At 38.8% G+C, this 20647-nt stretch overlaps 2 protein-coding genes across 2 annotated transcripts in view; both read left to right on the plus strand.

Annotated features, from left to right (window-relative positions):
* LOC135704929 (uncharacterized) overlaps nt 1-5167 on the plus strand; it is a 37871-nt gene extending 32704 nt beyond the window's left edge. The window contains exons 3-7 of the mRNA XM_065226475.1: nt 3137-3771; nt 3839-4071; nt 4392-4560; nt 4742-4907; nt 4974-5167. Coding sequence (XP_065082547.1) covers nt 3137-3771; nt 3839-4071; nt 4392-4560; nt 4742-4907; nt 4974-5090 — 1320 coding nt within the window. The 3' untranslated portion in view covers nt 5091-5167. The remainder of the gene's footprint in view (nt 1-3136; nt 3772-3838; nt 4072-4391; nt 4561-4741; nt 4908-4973) is intronic.
* The window catches only part of LOC135704918 (mucin-2-like), a 418648-nt gene that overhangs the window by 162966 nt on the left and 235035 nt on the right, over nt 1-20647 (plus strand). The window lies entirely within an intron of this gene.

Here is a 20647-nt window from a genome sequence, read left to right on the forward strand (position 1 = left end):
TCCTACAAGCACAGTTATCATTTTGACGTAGGACTACGCCTTTAATTTCTATACTAAAAAAATCAAAACTCAGACATGTAACGAAAAATCCCAAACACAGACGCAACGATAGAGCACAAATCGAACACACGACACATTACCCATGCTCACATGAGCGAGCTCAATGCTCGGTTGACCGCTCATATTTTAACCAATGAAAGGAAGTGAGGAGAAAAGCAGCAATAATAAAAACGCTTGTCAAATCGTTTTCTTCGTCACTTACTTTCGAGCCACGGACGGATATGCGTCGAACACGACGTATGAGCATAGAGGTAACTCTAAGACTAGAAGCTCCCGAAATAACGTGCTCAACGTTTTGGCTCAGCTCTGGTACTCTCTTCGGTCCCAAGCTAATCGATTCACGCCTCAAAACATAGGAAAATCCACTAACCCCTCATTTTATCTGTCAAACTTTCATAGCGAATCAAAACAAACATTGTGTAGTAGTAGAATTTCGACTAGAATGGGATACGTTAATTGTTTGCTTGGGACCAATAGGCTAGTCAAGTAGTGAGCCAATTTAAAATCGTTAGTTTCGTATTGATTGTTGGTATGAGTGTAACAGTTGGTATGAGTGTAACACCCACATCGACCGGTGGAAAGGCTTCTCGCAATAGGCAGCCGCCGTCATCCGGTCGGCATCGACTTGCACTGGTGTGGCCACCATTTAAAAACAACCGGCCCTTTTCAGGGCCACCAATTCAAAAACGGAAAGATGTAGGAACTAAATTATCAACATATTTGTTCCGTCCACTAGCGGTCCTACGTCAAACTTCCGGCTCCTTCACTCCTAGGCACTGACCCTTCTACTTTTTTGAAGCAGTGTGATACGGTGAATTGTTAGATAGTTATGAACACAAAGTTAGGTTTTCCCATAGTAATTTCCATACAAACTTCAAAGGTTTTGTGACAAGTCAGTTTCTTACTAAATAAGTTCAAATTTTGGAAGGCTAATCAGGACCCAATTTGGAACCGTTTGAGTACTGTGGAGTAAAAATTTCAAATTTTGCATCAGTCTGATTGATGTATAATAATGGCCGCTTGTTGAATAACTATTCTAAGTTTATTGGTAAAGTTTATCGCTTGATTAGATGAGTATACATTAAATTTGAGCTATTTTAGCTAACCGCTTCTTATTTGACTACCCTTTTTCAAACTGTTATTTCTTGAAGTACACTGAATCGAATCAACTGAAATTTTGCACATTTCATCCGAAATATTGATCTTTGAAACGCTTTTAATTGACTTTGTTCCCGACAAAGACAAGTCCAAGATTTTTAACTTTATGTTTATTTGAATGTTTTTAAAAATCCTAACTTGGACACAATTAGTACTTCAAAATTGGCCAAAATCGTAAAGCATCAACTATTAGTACAAATGTTGATTTTTTTTTCCACTAGTAATTTTTGTTGTTTTTTATGCAGAAAACATCTTCTTTAGCCCAGAAAATCGTTTCCTATGCATAAATCATATAAATTTGCGTGAACAAAATAGTTCAAGCACAGACAAACAGACACAACATTCGCAAGTTGTTCATAGAACAAGCATTTAACGGTAAATTTAAAAGTATCGTAGTTGGTAGTACCGCCACCTGTGGCGCGCATAGTCAATTCCCTTGCGTTTGACGTTTACACACTACCGCCATCTGTTCAGTGTACTACCCAACACAGTGTACTCAACAGATGGCGGTTTAGCGACGATGTTTTACAGTGAGAATATTCAATGTGCTATGTCTGTTTGTCTGTGGTTCAAGCATTTTACAAAAAGTTTTTATTCCATGATTTTGGTCAATTATTGAAATGTTTATTGCTGATTGCATCTGAAACAAGGCTGCCCCAAAAATGCAAAAAAAAGTGTGAAAAATGTGCACGTATCCGTCAAATCATTTTGGTGTCTTGGGGGCACTTATTGCTTGCGTTATAAGGAATAAATGCACCGAAGATACTGATAAGATTAGTTGGAAACTCACTTTTATCACACTTTTTAATAAGTGAAAATGCGCTTATTTATCCAGTTTGGTGTGAAATGCTAAATATGGGGCTGTTCATTAACTACGAAGACAGTTTAGGGGGGGGGGGGCGGTTTTGCAATTATCCACAGCCTATAAAAATTAAAAAAAAATGTGTATGGAAAATTGCCTACGCAGGGGGGGCAAGAATAAAAAACAGTCTATGTTTTTAATGAACAGCCCCTAACCGTTTTTTTTCCATTGTTGACGAAAATTTTTGATTTTTTTTTTCAGTGTGTACTTTTTCTGAAAAGGCAATCCATTTTCCTACAAGTTTTTGTCACATCATTTTGATTAGATGAGCAGGTTAAGTTAAGTTAAGCTTTCAGCCTGAGACTGGTTCGCCTCCGCCATAGATGAGCAGGTTTCGTGCTATAATTTATTGAAAATATCGAATCCGTTAATTTTATAAATTAGGCGTTAATCAAAATGGCAGAATCTCAGTACAAACTTGGTTTATTAGCGAACAATTTTGCAAAGTTTCATGGGATTCTGATAGGTAAAATCAGAAAAATTGTTAATTATTGGCTATTTGGCAAGGAGCTGCTCATCTCTGAAAATGAAAATTGTTTAACATAGGGTTTTTCATTTTGCTGCATACAGTTTTTTAACCCCGTTCCGTAAATGCCTATTATAGCGTATTTGAACCTATTTGGACTAACGGAAGTCACCATCTTGGATGTTGAATTGATGTTGTAAATTTTCCGTATACGGTGAATAAAATCAAACTGTTATAACTTGTTTTCGTTGTGAACGAATTTTAGTTAAATTATAGGCGTTTCAAAGATTAATATTTTGACTGAAAATGTGCAAAGTTTTAGTTGATTTGGTTAATAATAATAAATAAATAAAAAAGAACCGTCTACTAAAAAACTTCTTACTAGAATTGCTCAAAAAACGTGAAACAACTTCGGGATGATATTATGTGAAAAAGCATAATATTATGCGTATATTGTGTGGCAAAGCATAATGATGCTCCCTACCCTTAAACGTTTGTAAAATTGTATGGCCCGAACCGAGGATTGAATCCATTCGGACCCTCGAAGCACACTGTTCATAAAACTCAAAATCCCATTTTTTTGCGTTTAGGTAAACAATGAAGACGTCCTCGGAATGCGCATCGTAGAAGTCGCCAACATGGTCCGTTCTAAAACCGACATAGTAACCCTTCTACTATGGAGCACCGGCATGGAACCCACTTGCAATCCAGAATCACTTTGCTGTGGTCCTATGCCAATCAACCTGGAACGACTATCGGCCAGTATGCAGACCATTGTAGCCGCATTAGAATGTCCCGTTTGCTTCGATACTATTCCTCCTCCCGTGTTTCAGTGTCAAAATGGTCACCTTGTTTGCTCACGATGTCGAGTCCGGTCGGAAAGATGTGCGATCTGTAGGGAGAAATACACCGTTGGAAGGTCATTGTTGGCTGAACAAGTCTACCAATCTATAACCGAAGCGTTCAACCTAACAGAAGGCAGCGACGGAAAGCTGAGGGAACGGTTGTTCGGTGCAAAATGTGCCAGGAAAACTCCATTCCGCAGTGAAGGAAACTTGCCTGCGGGAAAGCAAATCCATTCGCATACACATAAATTCCTAGCAAAGATCATGGGGAAGTCCTCATCGGTGGATAACCTGAGTAAAAAGCAGCATTGCAATCCCCATGAAGAACTGAATGGGTTAAAAGGCAAATCGCTTTCGTTATCTTCCAGTGAAATTTTCAAGTAAATATAATTCAGAATAATTTTCCCCAGCTTGTGATATAATAAATCCAAAATATTGTGCTTTCAGACGCGATAACACAATCTCCATTCCTCGATGTACATCGGCAAACCGTTTGGCACCGGAACTTACTGAATCCTGCAATAGTTTGAGCGTCAGGCGAGCAACCTCATCGTTGTCGTGCAACGTTTCGGCGGAAAGCTTGACCAGTATACCGGAAAATGGTATTCAAATCACAGTCCCTACCCACCAGACGACCTATTGCTGCCCTTGCGGCGAGTATTGTAACGATAAGATAAACGGTAAGGATAGGCGGTAATTCAATGATATGTACGGTGAAATGGGGTAGAACATAAATTGTTTCTGGAGTATGGGACTGCTACTGGTAACTGAATGGGCCCATTTTCCCATTTTGCACTGGTGTGTGCAGGCTTCTTATTGTCTCATAGATTTGTTTGAAACTTTAGTTATATATGTTACAAGGCATCGGCCTTCTGAATAAAATGATACAATTCGAAATACTGCCTTTATCAACCCCCCAGCCTTCCTACGGCCAACACACACCTCTGTTCCCAGGACTACTCCACTATCTCTAATGCACTAATTCCCATCTGATTTGCAGCTTCCGCTCTGGAGCAGCATGTTACCGACCATCATTGTACGCCAATCATCTCTTTCGGGACGGCATCGGCCGAGATTTCACTTCCGCCACGGGCACCTGTTGACAACGCTTGCCTGGTGTTGATTCTCGATGGTCATAAATTTTGGCTGAAATTAATCTCGGATTCGAAGTAAGCATCATAAATTAGTGTGGTTGCGAGTGCGAGCTCGAGAGTAAGAGGTTGAATGTCGTCTCCTCCTACGGGATTCAACCAATAGTTGAGATGTGATTAGGCGTGTTTGATTTATGCGACAATTACATTTTCGAATGCATGTAATGTTCTCTGTTGCTGCTCATCCCACTTCTTACAGCTCTACTGGGGATATCTTCATCTCCGCACTGCTGCAGGGAAGCGAATCCGATTGTCGAAATTATGCACTGGAGGTGGTGATACGGAAAGCCGGATTGCACCAGATATTGGGGAAGGAGTTGATTTCACGCTCGGAAATTCACTCGATGGAGAGCAAAGCATGGAATGTGAGTATGGAGTGTGGGAAGGTTTTTTATGTTACACCTCGATGAATGCATCTCGTTCATTTTCAGGATATCAGCAATACCAGGAGCGGTGTGTTTTATTCCAGTGAGTGCATTAAATCGACGTTCGATCCGGAAACAGAGATTTTGCTGAAGGCGACCATTAAACGGTTGTCTGACCTTTAATTGATACAGAACGAGATAATTAATATTAGCATGACATGCAATCACTCAGACTGTACTGATAGTTTGATTTCATTACATAAAAAAAATAAGATTGTTTCTCGCACAACATGGCATGATTTGAGAATTATCAAGATTTTGTGGCAAATTTAAAATATTCGGTTGAAAATAATTTCCTTGATAAAGATTTTTTGTTTGTTTTATAACGGAATACTCAATGATGTTTTTTTTTACGATTTGCCTGAATCTTTGAATTATGCTTCGAGTTTATGTTTGATGTGAATTGTGATTTGGTAATGGTTGGAACTAAGTTTAAAATTGTAAGTTATTGTAAATATAATTTATTTGTAATGAAGATTAAATTTTCAAATGCGTACTAATTCACTGCAGAACAAAAACATGTATGCCTACGTTCTGCTCCGGAGTATTAAAAAATAGGCTAAAGAATTGTTGTTAAAAACCATGTTTAAATAGTGTGTTTTTTGAGGCGACTACTGGAAGGTAAATATTTTGGTTTGAGACCTGAGCAGTTTATATTATGAAATAATTCGTTGTTTGCTTCCATAACAAATAGAATACTACATTAAACTGCTTTTCGATTTTCACAAATCAAATCAAAAAATCATGCGCGATTTTTGATTTTAAATTATCAGATACCTCAGTTATGTGCATCCCTCTCTCTTCTGGACCAAAAGGTTGAGAAATTAGTACTGGGTCAATAAATAGTATGCTACTCTAGATTATTTATTTATATGCGTCATTTAAATTCCCAAATCCTTCAGCATGCGATAAAGGAAACTTTTCTATTTATTTTGAGATTGATACCGACCAGCCGAACATTTTGAAACTAGCCTTAATCGAAAGAGGGTCACCTAAGATTTTGTTTTGGTGAGTATTTCAGCGATACTGATTTTTCTATAATAATGTTATCCTACGATAGCACGGTGGCCGGTCTCACTCCCATAGAAAATCGCCAAGGAGGACTAAGCAGAAGGTTAGCACTATGCAGGTACATACAGGCACTCATAGTAATATACTGCCTATAAACGCATATCAGTCCCATTGGAAAAAGTAGGCATTGAGAAAATGGCAGTCGAAGTTACGAAGTGCAATTCTCATGTAAATATTTGAAAAATCATAGTAAATTTATTGATATTTTTTTCAAGCTAAAATCTATCACAAAGCTTCATTCTGTTCTGTTATATCAGCGAAAAATATGGCAATTCGAAAAGCAGAACTTTAACTTAAACTATGAACGACTAAATTTCAGGATGGGACTGATATGCGATTACTTTGCTTGATGGGACAAACTGACTTGATGTTGTTTTCATATTTTTCATGATCAAAGTCCATAGTTTGATCACATAATATGAATGTTGATGTCAATTGATAGTGGATAGCGTTGTTATCTCAAAATTGACGAAAATCCATATGGGACTGATATGCGGTTATAGGCAGTATACCAGCCGAAATGAACCTGCCGGTTATAGGAAAAGAGGTCAATGGAAGAACCATCGAATGGAACATGGCCGTAATGGATATAAAGTCGAATGAAAAATCTGGTTGAATGGACGAAAGGTCGAAATGGTAACTGGGTCGAGTGGAATTAATAGTGACAAAAGCTAAAAGGTAGAAACAGAAGAAAAATCACTTTTAGTAAATAAAAAAAATAAAAAGAATTCGGTAATACTTCCGTGTGATGACAAAGTGATGTAATCCCTATAATGGAAAATGTTCACATTTAATCACATTACATTCTAAAAAAAAAGCTCATTACTTTACGGATACGACTTTTTTTTCGTTTGATTAAAAAAACTACTCTCTAAACTCATATGTTGAAAATTGAAGAAAATTGAAAATATGTTTAAAACAAAAATATTTACGTTTAAATTAAATACAAAAGTGTAATGAACTTGTAGAGTTCGTTACGGAATTACGGAGAAGACGGGAGTGAAGATGTCAAGCGGCGAAAGTAGGAATAGTCCAGTTTACTGGTGAAGGATACGACGTGTGGAGGTTCCGGGTTGAAACGCAGTTGTCGGCTCACGACGTGAAGGAAATGATCACGAAGGATGCACCAGCTGACGAAGCGCAGAGGAAAGCTTTTCAAGAAAAAGACGAAAAGGCGAAGGCTCTTCTAGTTGCGTACATCGCGGATTCTCATCTGAAGTACGTGCGTGACAAGAACACTGCGAAGGAAATGTGTAACTCCCTGGCAAGCACGTTCTCGAAGAAGGGTTTTGCAGTGCAAACATACATTCGGAGGTCCTTAGCAACGCTGAAGATGGAAGAAGGAACGCCGTTAAAGGACCACTTCCGAAAATTTGACGAGTTAGTCCGCCAGTTGAAGGGAGCTGGTGCTACTGTCACGGAGTTAGATGCCGTAAGTCAACTGTTCATTTCTCTGCCATCGACGTACGATGTTGTCACCACGGCTATGGAGAACCTGGGAGATGATCAATTGAAGTTGGACACGGTGAAGGTGCGTTTGCTGGCCGAAGAGCAGAAACGAATGGGAAGAGGAGACAATTCATGTGCCAATGGTGTCTCGGATGGATCAGGATCAGCGTTTGCAGCCGGAAAGAAGCAAAGAAAAGTCCAAGTTTCAAGGAAAATGCTTTGTGTGGTGAACAAGGGGACAAGAAGGGTGCATGTCCAAAGTTCAAAAAGCGGTATGATCGAGCTCAAGTAGCAACTGTTCCCGTAGCCAGAGAAGTGGCGTTGATGATTTCCCAGGAAGCGATCTACAAGTCGAAATTGGACATTGAATGGATATTGGACTCGGGAGCAAGTCGTCACATGGCCAATGATGAGCGGTATTTTCACGAGTTCAATTAATTCGACAGACCGCTGGTAATTGAAAGTGCCAAGCAAGGTGAGAAACTTATTGCTTCTAAATAAGGCACAGTGAAAACGAAGACGTTCATGGGTGAGAATAGTCTGACATTGTCCTTTGGAAACGTCTTATTTGTGAAGAACCTCAAGTTCAATTTGCTGTCATTGTCGCGGTTACTGAAAGCAAGAGTCCAAGTGGAATTCCAGCCGGATCGAGCAGTGTTGTCCAAAAACGGTGAAACAATAGCTGTGGCGGAACTACGCGGGAATCTATTCTACCTGACGATGCAGCGTTATACATCAGATTCGGCCATCATTGTGAAAGGTGATGGTGATGAGTTGCAGCTATGGCACAAACGGTTTGGTCACTTGAGCTTCAAGAATGTACGACGCCTGAAGCAGAGCGAAATGGTAGATGGAATCGGGGAAATTAAAAATAAAGGTGGATTTTGCGAGTCCTGTGCAGAGAGCAAGATGACCCGGTTGCCATTCAACAAGAGTCGACCGAGCACAACAAGACCATTGGAGCGTGTTCATACGGATGTTCGCGGCCAGATAACACCGAAAACAGTAGATGGGTATCAGTACTTCGTGTCGTTTATCGATGACTATACTCATTTTGCTGTTATATATTTGATGAAACGAAAGGACCAAGTGTTTGATTTCTTCAAAGTATACGAGGCCATGGCAACGGCAAAGTTCGGGAACAAGATCGCAAACTTGAGGTGTGACCTGGGAAGAGAATACTTTTCGAATGATTAGCTTGCGTACTATATGAAACAAGGAATTCAAGTTGAATCAACCGTTGGTTATACACCACAGTATAACGGAGTAGCAGAGAGGTTCAATCGGACCATTGTGAAAAAAAATCAGGACTATGCTAACTGAATCCGGAGCACCGAAATCTATGTGGGGCGAAGCAGTATTGAATGCAGTGTACACAACAAACCAACTGAAGCGTTGAAACAAAACTGTACCCCGGCTGAATGTTGGCACGGTGAGAAACCAGATGTTGGGAAACTGAGAGTGTTCGGATGCCAGTCATTTGCATGGGTTCCGAAACAAAAGAGGAGCAAGTTGGACCCAACCGGTTTGCGCAGTGTGATGCTGGGCTACGCAAAAACCGGTTATCGTCTGTGGAATCCAAAAACGAGGAAAATGTTCGTGGCACGAGATGTGAAATTCGACGAGACAAGTTTTCCGTTCAAGACACCAGAGAAATCGCTGGAGGAAGAAGTAGCTTCGAAGATGGTGATCCCTGTGCAGAGCCACGAGGGCCAACGTTCCGCGAGAAGTTCGATAGACGCAGCAAATTTATGTCATGCTAGGGGAGTTCAAACAGAACACATTCGACTTTGGACTACAAACAGCTGACTGGACATACGCGACTAATAATGCCCTGGATGCGAAGTGCAATTATCGGTAAAAACAACAAATTCATTTTTTTGCAAGGTTCCACTTCGGATCTAGGTGGCGACGGTATGACGGGTAGAGGTATATGAAGTAAATGAAAAAAAAAACCGATCGGTGAACGACCGGTGATAATAACATTGCAAAAAGATATGCTCGCGACGCGCGCAGCTAGGGAGAGTAGAGAGGGTAAGAATGCCCAAAAATTATGTACTTAGTAAATAGGTTTAGTATAAAAACGATTGATTAATTAATAAACGGAGAAGTATTCTCCAACTCGAAAAAGGTTTCGGACGTGAATTATTTCCGACTTTCGAAATCCTAGTAGGGAAGGGAGACTTCAGTAGTTGTTCCCCGGTAGGGGTAACGCACCTGAAGTTATTCCAGCAGTTGAAGAGATCAATACAGATGACGTGCAGCCAACGAATGAATTTGAAGATGACCATCAAGAGCTGTCCGAAGATGAGTTTGAAGATGTTGACGAAGTTGCTGACAACACCAATGAAGAAGGCGCATCGGCGCTTCCACCACACTCGAAGAATTTTGACTTCATTGAATATTAGAATGAAGTCTGAAGCTAGTTTCCACAATCCCGACAGACGGCAGCACGAGTGAGTTTAACGGTGTAGGCAACGGTTAAAGGGCGCAGTCAACGGTAACGGTTCAGTTCCGCCAGAAGACATGAATCAACTCAGAAAGGCGTCAACGGGTGAGTTATATTGACCGGTTGGATTCGGCATATAGTGCTTATGTGCAAATACTGAATATGGCCTTTTTTCAGATTTTCTTTGGCAGACTGTCTGGATAGAAATCGACTCGTTTCGAAGCTCAAACCGTCGGATCTCTTGCCGGACTTAGTACTCGCTGTAACGGAAGAACGAATGATTCTGGCAGCGTCGATTGTTGGTGCTGTGATTCGACACGCTACATATGATACGACATGATACGCTAAACACCGAACCGACAAACCATCGATAGCCGCAGGAAGCTAAGTGCTTTGGGGTAATCCCCGCCGGTACCACGAATTGGCCTACACTATATCCATCTGCTGGTTTGGAGTACCGGCGAGCGAGGAATGTAGACCGATAGCCGGTGAAGTGACTTGGGAACCAGCGAGACCGGTGCATCCTGCGTGATCTCATTTCGTCTGGTCGGCAACGCGAGCTTCTACGGGTGAAGATCAATCCACAGCGTTGTGACCGGGAGGAAGCGCGATGGCCTGCTACACATCGCTTCGCAAAATTCATCAGGCGTTGCTGGCTGGTCGAATGGTAGTGGCAGCAGCACGGGGCGGCAACTGAGAAGCAGTATGGTAATTGATTCTGGTTGGACCTATCCAAAAACTGATGATGGTTGGACCTATTTTTTCAATCGCTAGTTTAGTCAATCTTCGCTAATTTTTTATTTTCAAAGATCACTTTACTATCATAAAAACTCTTTTTATTCAATTTGCATGGATGTTTTATTGAAAAAAACTTCAAAACAATTGAGTTTCAATGTGTTTTCAAAACAGTTCACTTTCCATGCATTAGCTCGTCATCATGCCTTACTTTCAAACATACAAAAAAGGAATATTTTTTACATTTATTTTTATTTTCATGCAGTAAAATACTGCATTAAGGTGTAAACAACACGTTAGTACGCCATTTATCCATTGGCTTCACTCAAATGTTTGAATAATTGACGAAATTCGAATAGATAAATATGATCATGGTTGGACCTACGCATGATGATGGTTGGACCTATGTGTTTCCTAAGACGGCTGCTAGGTGCGCTTCGGTTTGTCTACATCCTTCATGCGCAGCTGATTTGAAATTTCGATTTCGTTTTAGGCCGAGTGATCAGTTTCTTCGATTGAAATAATGGCTAAAGAAAAGAGTTCTTTTAGTAAGAAATAAATCACTTTCCGCGATCAGGCACAGAAAAGGTACAATATTCCGAAAACGACATTTCACGCAAAAATTATGGGAAGCCACGGCAAGAAATATGGAAGGGAAATAGTGTTGAGTGTTGATTTGGAGAACCAACGAGGGGATTGAGTTTGTATGTGCGCTGCTTCTGGCAGTGCCAAGACGACCAAAAAGATCTTGGATGCTGCTAAAGACCTTGCGTTGGGCGTAAATTTAAAGTAGGAATTCCATCGTCAGGTTGGTTGAAAGGGTAACCACCGATTTTCGAACTACCACGAAAGCGCCGATAGAAACTGTTAATATTAATTTACATTAAGCACTTCTCATACACCTTCTGTGTGTGAATTAATTTGAAATAAAATGTTAACAAACTAAAAATTGCTACCTGAAACTTATTTCCGAAAAAAAAAAACTTTAAAACCGGAATTAAGTTCTGATATTCTGTCATTTTAAGCAACTAAATTCCCCGGGGGCACCCACAACATGCCCGGAAGTGGCCAATGTGGTCCAAGGCACTCAATTTTGTTATTGGTCTTGTTATCGAATTTGGAAGTAATGTGAAGTGTCGCATGATAGGTTTTATTCCTTCCATGTTAAAATTAGCTCCATGTTCCATATACCCTGGAACTTGTTCCGGCCATATCTCCGGAACCAGTTGACCGATTCCAAAAATATTCGATTGCTTTCAATGGGACCACAATACCTAGTTTGAAGTTAAAAAAATTCCAAATCGGATCAATGATTTCCGAGAACATGGGCCACGATTAATAGCTAATGCGTGGAAAGTGAACTTTTTTAAAAAACGAAGTTAAACTCAAATTTCTTGATTTTATTACATTGCAAATTCATAAAAACTGTATAAAAAGGATTTTTTCATGGTACCAATAAGCTCTAAACAAAGCTTTTGAAAAAAATATGGGCTAAACTAGCATTTGCAAAAATAGGTCCAACCATCATCATTTTTTAGGTCCAATTATAGGTCCAACCAACATCATAATTCTTTGCTGAATAAAAACGTTTTATAAAATCATTTGTTCATAATATTTAACTTTTTATGTTATTATTAGAAAAAATAAAGGTAGATCTTTCCCCTAATCACGCAATTTTCATAATTATATGTTTAATTCATAAACAAATACGACATGAATGTTGACGTCGTGTGAAACCGGCCGAAATAGGTCCAACCATCATCAGTTACCCTACTCTTAGGCGAAGCTTTGAGACCAGTAAGACAAGGCAGATTAGATGATCGTGTTTGTTCTCTAAAATGAATAAAAACTAGATGTATTAAGTTAAGTGAGTGCACTAAACTGCACCGTGAAGAACTTATAAAACAGATTGTAATGGTTCGTTTTTGTTTGAATAGATTTTCAACAAAACCATGGGTAGAACATTGCTTCGACTGTCCTACCCGGGTGTTTTTGTGCGTAGGACCTGCCCTATCTGTTCCACTCACTTCTAGCACCTCTGCTTAGAATGATCATTTAATCGGCTAGTGGACACAGAATTGATGGAAATTATTTGTTTTTAACAACAGTCACAGGGCCATCCATGGAAGTTGAGAAAATGTTTATACCAAAAATATACTAGGGTGGATTACTGCATCCAGAACCTATATTTCAAGCATGGGGTATTTCTACATATTTAAAATATGCTCTATGATGAGAAGCATCTCCTGCAAAAAATGAGCGTAGTAAGCCGCTCTCCAATCTACATCGGACCGGATCAAAACCGCCGCCGGCACAGTATGGCACGCCTTTAATGACTGTTTATGCTATTGAGAGGTCCCATACGTGATGATTACATTACTAAGTATAAATTTGCTTTACAATTTCCTTACCATGAAGGAATGTGGTCTGTTGCTTGTGGAAAAAATATTGTATAGCATCAACTCTTGTTTTCAAATGTTTAGCATAAAGAGCAACAAAATAACCACGGCCGCTTGGCTCAAAACAATTACACATGCTGTCTTAGCCATTTACGAACAGAATCACGCGTGCGTGAAAAAAGCTTGCACGGAGCTCTTACTTATAGCAAATAGAGTTCTGCGCTGTTTCTCGCCATGAAGCCCATTTCCGTCCAATGCGTTGAAGTTAAAAAAGCTTTGGGTAACTTTCCCATCAGCTGTTTTGATGGTTAGTTTAGTTAGGATAAGAGCAAATATATTAGCAGTTGATAATGAAATGACCGATAATGGAGGTATATCCAATTGAAGTAGAAGTATTACGAAACCATACAAACATTAACACCGCTTATTAAATAAAGTGAGCCCATTTAAGGACAAATTTTAAAATACTTTTCATAATTTGCATAAATTTATATTTTCTATTCATAAACCTCACATCAAGAAATCAATCCTGAGTTTTGATTCTTTCAAATTTATCTACTCCCCAACCGGTGCTGACGATTGTCTCATAATAAACCGTTGTAATCGGCGCAGCGTGTTTTGCTCACGATGGCACTAAAGCAGTTCAGATTTCAGTTCTGTTCGAAACTCTAAGCCGGTTAGACGTGTATAAGCTCCGAGGTCTGGCGCGTCGCGCTGGGTTTAACTTGATCCGCATGTTTTGCATTCCGTGACACCGTTAAAACCACACGGTGGTAGAACCAAGCAGTGGACCCGAGAGAGACAAAAAAGTACCAGATTGTGTAACGATTTTGCTTATTTCGTACCATGGTGAAGCCAACCGAATGAGCTTGAATGTAAACAAAACAAGAAGAAATTGAAGCAAAGCTGAGGCCTTTCTGCCTGGTGGACTCAGCTGTCCAAGCCATTAGCGAACAGTATACCAGTAGCGTGTGTCGATCAAACCGCTGGCTGAGGAGTTTTTGTGACAAAGGTGGTGAAATAGTAATTGAGTAATCGCTCGTGTGTGAACAGCGAAATGATCGGCCATGTCGAAGGGTGTGTTGCAAATGCAGATAATTATTGCATTGCGGTGATTGGTAGTGAAAATGCATCGTTTTGATGAAAAATCATGATTTACCACACGGTCAATACGGTGAAAAGAAACGAACCAGCATGAGGCTGAAAGTCTCTATAGTAAAGATATCAACTCTTTAAGTACCACACTGAAAATTAACTCGTCACTTTTTTTTTTTTAAAAACGATGTGCCTCGGATTCTATTTATGCGTTTTGAAAAGATTTTTTAAACCGATGGAAAGGTTATTTCCGCAATTTTTCATTCATATGTTAGTCACGCTATCTGTTTTTGTCAATGCACAGTAGTCCGGAATGGGAAGTTAGTAGAGCTGGGACTTCAAATATCCGGATACTTCAGTTAAGTTAGAAAGATGCATTTAGAGCCTAAAATTGAAACATGCGAAAACAGTGTCTTCTACAAAGTGCCCACATTTAGGTGTCAATGAATACTAGGGCGGTTCATATTATTATTGAAATAAAAAAAAACTTTTATATTTGCAGAAATAAAGGTGTACATTTTTTGCTAAAGTTGTAGCTCAGCTAATTTCAAGCAAATTTGTTGAAGAAAACATTTTTGTATCTCTTGAATTCACCGATTTAGAGCATTTTCCACAATTGACTTCAATTTAAACTGTTTGTTTGCTCTATTTTTTTAAATTTCCAGTTTCTCAGTAATGTTGCCTTGAGATAACTTTTAGAACTTTCGAAGACGCAATGTTTGCTGATACCTTTTGCCAATCAAGAGTTATTGAAGTTTTTCTTATAAAAAGCTGTGTTTGTGTATATTTGTGTATTCCCGAGCAAAGGATTATTCCAAATTGATATCAAGTTCTGATACCCGGTTATCAAGATTTGATAACTTAACATGTTATCATTGTCGTTGAATAATCTCAACATAACAAAAATTATAACAAAATAATACTTCTGGGATATCACAAAAATAACTGATTTCACCATGTTAATTTGATCCTCCAATCCATGGGCTCCGTAGTTTTGATTTTCTCTAAGCTTTGCATCTCATTTCGTGATGCACATTTGTCGTAATACTTCCTACAACGAACACAAATTTTCTTGCATTACCATTGTAATTTGGGAGGAGGTTCGCGTCTAGTGCTTTCCCCAGGAACAGTTCACGGCCACCAACCCGTCCAGTCTTGGGCTTTCAGATTGCTCGCAAACTCCGACACCGGCGTGAGACCAGCAGCCGAACACTTCTGCAACCAAAAAACTTGTTGATTCACGGCAACGTCGGCTACCAAATCACCACCAAACCTCGCGACGGACACATTATCAGCTCGTTCCAGGGTTAATTCACCAGCCGGACCGAGTTCAAACTCGCCCACGGTGACGAATCTCTCAATAGAACTACACGTCGAAAGTGTGACATCCGAACTTGGAAAAACGGGCAATGAAAACCGACACCGAACAATGGACCTGAAGCTGCGTCATAGATTTTGGAGGTTAGATTCAAGGTCAATCGAGTCACTCAAGGCAAACTTTATGAACACTTGAAACTAAATTTCAACACACTATTTAACAAATTTAATGTAAAAAATGTTTAATTCGCTGACGAAAAATACGCAGCAAAAGTAAAACACGTCAGCTTTCAAGCGCGGCCTACTGCGTCCTTTTTATAAGCTGGTGTATATATTTTGATGGTATATTATTCTATAGATTTTTTTTATCTCTTAAAGTTTTTAATTTTTTTTTAATCTTTGTTTTAGAGATTTTTAGTCAAAGGCTAGTTCATCTCTTAGTTTAAGTTAAATTTATCATTTTAGAGCAATTTTTTTTAGGGTGTACCTTAAATTTTTTAGGACTATCTCTTTTAACTCAATTCATCTATGAGAGACTTTTGAAGCTTCATGAGGCGCATGTCATTGTCATTTTGAAACATAGTATATATCACTTTTTATAAAGAAGTTACACTCAACATCAACAATTACATAAGACCAAATATTCAGCTTTCCTTCCAAATGCAAAATAGTGTTAGTATTGGCCTTTTTGTACATAATGGCCAACAAGCATATTTTCTATATTTTCCTATAAATGTTGAGGTACATATTGAAATATTTGACTCAGAACGAAGGGTTCGAATATTCGATTTATTAGGGTATGGAGGGGCATGATGGGTCACGGGGTAGTTAGTACCTTTACTAATGTATTTGTTTTTCAAACCAGCATTAGCTTATTTGAGGTCGATAAACCCACCCAAGCGTAACCCACCTTACCCGACTATGAAAATTGACTTTATTCCAGGGATTGTACGAATGTACCATGAATTTTTTTTTTAGCGTGCCCTGGTTCATTTTTTTATCAGCCAATATTTTATACCCATACACACTTCATGTAAATTTAGGTGCTCTGAGAGTGACATATACGAGCGTCAATTTTGACATAAATTTGAGTATTAACAGACGCAAAATTCAGCTTACTCAAACGCAATTTTAATCGGGCAACGAACTTTTCAGTCTCGGAGCACTTAAAATTACATTACATGTTTGTTTACATATCATCATCTTTTATATCAACCATGGATTCCGTCACGTGTAAAATTAGTTATTTCTAAGTGCCGAGTAAGTGGATCTAAGTGGATCGAGTACAACCACTATATAGCTTATTTGAAAGCTCAAAAAACAAGCATTCAGGAACATCTTCATGCATAAGAAGACCTATTCAAAACAGAGAAAAATGAGATTTAATGTATTATTGATTTTTACAAAAATCGACAATTGCATGACTCTATTGCCTACATTTTGCAAGGCAGAAGGGCTCTTTAATGAAGAATGCTAACTAACAACCTGTATCTCGGTAAGTTTTTGGTATCGAGAACTGATACTCTGGGGTTCCATCCGTTGAATAGTCTCTACCGATTAACAAACTTGAATAATTAATCAGAGAAGCATAGTGAATTGTTCAAAAATTGAGCTTCCTGTTGTTTTTAAATATTGGATATACTCTGCATCCAACTCATTATCTTGGAATCCTTAAAACCCAGACATGAAACACGAAAGAACCTCATTGTTTTCACCAACACTAAGTATTAGACCTGTTCATTTTAACAGAAATGTACGGGATGCACCGGGTCAACCGTGATTACTATTCGTCATGTTAATTTGAACTTCTGTGCCAATTTTCAGCAAAATCGGTGATGATTTAGAGGTGGTAATTTACGGTTTATTATATTTGTTTCTCGAGACTGAAACAACGAAAACTGCTGTAACAACTTTTATAGCAAAGCTTAATATGTTATCTACTAACTTTGCGACCAGAGGTTGACTATTCAAAGTGATTGATGATTGCTTGAAGATATCTTAAAAAGTGAAGAATTTTAAAGTATTTCTTCTACGAACTTTCCACCCATACCATATATGAATCTTCATTACACGTGTTTTTTTTATCGTTACTCAAGCCATCCAAAATGTTCGTTATTTTAAAAATTGCTGTTATGGCTCGAGCGACACTTCCCTTTGATAAAAAACAGGTCTACTGAAGATTCAAATTTCTAAAAATATCATCTATCAATGAAACAGTCACCGGTCGTCATTGAAAAGCAATGCAACTATGTTCTGTCAATCTAATTGAAACTTTTATTGGCTTCGAGCATGAAACTAAGTCAAACTTCAATAAAATCACTTTCTACTGAGGTTGTTAATTTTGCTATCAAATTCGTTCGAAGCATTCACTTTTGAGCGGCAGATGACGTGATTGTGCCTGTCTAGAACGGTTTTATTAGAAAATGAAAGAGTGGCCAGTCTTCTTGATATATTGTCTTCGACCAAAGTATACCTTAAACATCCTTCTTGAAGATGAATGAGAAAGATTAGGAATAACGGTTATGTGAAATTATTAAATGATAAAATTCTGATGTGCTAAAATTGGGTCATTACTGTAGTGCGAATATTGAACAGTTCCACAACATCGGACGAATCGGTTTTATATTTTCCTCTCAGAATTCCATTATTGTTCACTCACGCTTAGTTTTTCAAAATAGGGTACTCGATATTTATCAATAAATCATAGCATGAAAATGAATCGAAATAACGTCTGAGACAAAGCTGACAAACCTTGAAAAAAAAAACAAATAAAATCAAAAAGTTACGCCAAAACCGAAAAAAAAAGAATATTTAAAATTTTAATAAAAAAAGTCTAGTTTTAAAATTTTAAAACTTATGTTCATTCTTCTTCTTCTTCTTCTTCGCATTTTAAGCTTATTTCATATCGCATATTAGCTTATTGCGTGCTCTCAACTTAGTGTTCTAGATGCACTTCCGCAGTTATTAATTGAGAGCTTTCGATGCCTGTACCATTTTTGCATTGGTATAATTGTGTAGCAAGTCCAATCATACTTCTATGCCCAGGGAAGTCGAGAAATTTTCCAACCTGAAAAATTCCTAGACCGGACCGGGAATCGAACCCAACCACTTCCAGCATGATCTTGCTTTGTAGCTGCGCCTTTACCGACTGAGCTAAGGGAGCAGTGCTGTAAATTCTCAAAATCATTTGAACATTTTTGATGAAAATGAGAAAAATAGCTATTCGCTATCAAAGGGGACCTCCTCCGAATGGGTGATATCAGTTGCTTAGTCTTTTCAAGAGCAAATTTTCATTACGTCGAATGTAACAAAGGTAAACAAAGTCGAGCTATCAGTGTCAATCGATTCTCCTGCTATTACACTATATACTGTCCGAATATAGGATCAAATCACATTTTTAAATTTATTTGCCAGTCAAATTGCTTTTTGATGTAATCACCTTCCGATCAAAATAGTTTTCGATGTTACTTAAGTCACCCAATTTCTATGGAGATGCCGTTTGACTTAAGTAGCAGCGCTGAGAAACCCGTGAAAAGTGTACGTACGTCGTTTCGCTTTCTCATTATTAAAGTGAATAAATCGAACTGTTTGTTGCTAAGATGATTTCGGTGGTCCTAAAATGATGAATGGGCTGCACGTAAGGAGACATAATTGATAATTCTCCCGAATATCCTGGTAAATACACTTTGACTTAAGTAACAATAGGGGCCACCAAACGACGTATAATAACTTTTGACTCAAAAACCAGTATTTTTTAGCATGAAAGCTAGCGATTTGCATTTGTATGATTAAAACCCTGCTAAATATGTTAAACATTGCTATCACTATGAAATTATATGTGTTTACTTTGAAATAGGAATAAATTTTCGGTCATCAAAACAAAACTTTATTTTTCTCGGATTGGTGCGAATGTTACTTACGACATAATGAAAATTTGCTCTTGATTTGACGAAGGCATGGATCATTCTCATTTGAGAAACGCTATATATCATTCGATTGAGTGTAACCTACACACAAACGGAGCTCTAGTCGACATTCCGGCGAAAAAGCTAAGCCAACCCGACACCAACCTGACTTCTACCAAACCCCACCCCGATGTTGACCCGACATAGACCCGACATAAACCCAAAATTTACCCGACAACAACACGACATTGGGTCGACATCGACCTTAAATTAGCCTTACATTGATCCGACATCGGGTCGACTTGTCTGTTCGGGACCATTTTGCTGGATTTCTTCCATACTCCACTGTCGTATATCGAATGATAGTGAGTGACTCAATTGATAGTGACAATGAGCTTCGAATGAGAAAGGGGCTCTTCAAATTATGGTCATGTGAGAATTCGTTTACACAGAATTGATTGAATGGTTGTAGTGGTTCATCTTCAATCGAATGATATGAAAATTTACAGCACTGTAAGGGAGGCCCCTACTTATGTTCATTAGAGAGTATCATTAGGTCATAGGTCATTTTCACGAATTTTTTTGAGGGTAAATAACGATCAATTCAAAAAAAGGAATGCATGGTAATTGAAATGTCCTCTTTAATTGAGATTTTTTTTGGCGCGATTGGATGTCTCCTGTAGCCGCTGCACCAGGTTCCCCAGGAGACCTCCCGTCTGAGTCGTCGCGGGGCGGGACGTCTGGCGGTCACACCACTGGAGCTGGAACAACGAATTTTTTTGTGGTTATTCTCTGATAGATGACCCAGTCTTGTACGTAGCCGTTTTTGATTTGGTTGAAAAATAAAAATTTGGCGACGTTTTGAAAAAAAACAGTTCGTTTTTGTACCCTAAAATTGGAGATAAAAGCTTGCACCAAAAATCCATTTTTGATTCTTTTGAAAATCGGCTACGTACAAGACTAGAAAAAAGGTACTTAACTCGAAAATGCAATCGCCGTTTAAATCGAATTAGCCGTTTCTAAAACACAGCACCCGCCAATTTTGAAAACATCGTTTAGAGATAATCGCGGCAGCAGTTGGAACTACTGAGACACGCCGTTTCGCCGGTAACTGGCGGGTACTCCGAGCGCTCACCTGAGCGCGCTTGGAGCGTCTGGACACGAGTCCACTAATCGGCCTATAACTTTGGAACGATGTCACTTGCGGACTTGCGGTCAAGTCTATGTCAAAGTAGACATTCCAAAGTATTTTTTAAGTAA

The sequence above is a fragment of the Ochlerotatus camptorhynchus genome, unplaced genomic scaffold (genome assembly GCF_037179485.1).
Source record: "Ochlerotatus camptorhynchus isolate MF236.1 unplaced genomic scaffold, CSIRO-AGI_Acam_v1.1 ptg000251l, whole genome shotgun sequence".
Lineage (NCBI taxonomy): Eukaryota > Metazoa > Arthropoda > Insecta > Diptera > Culicidae > Ochlerotatus > Ochlerotatus camptorhynchus.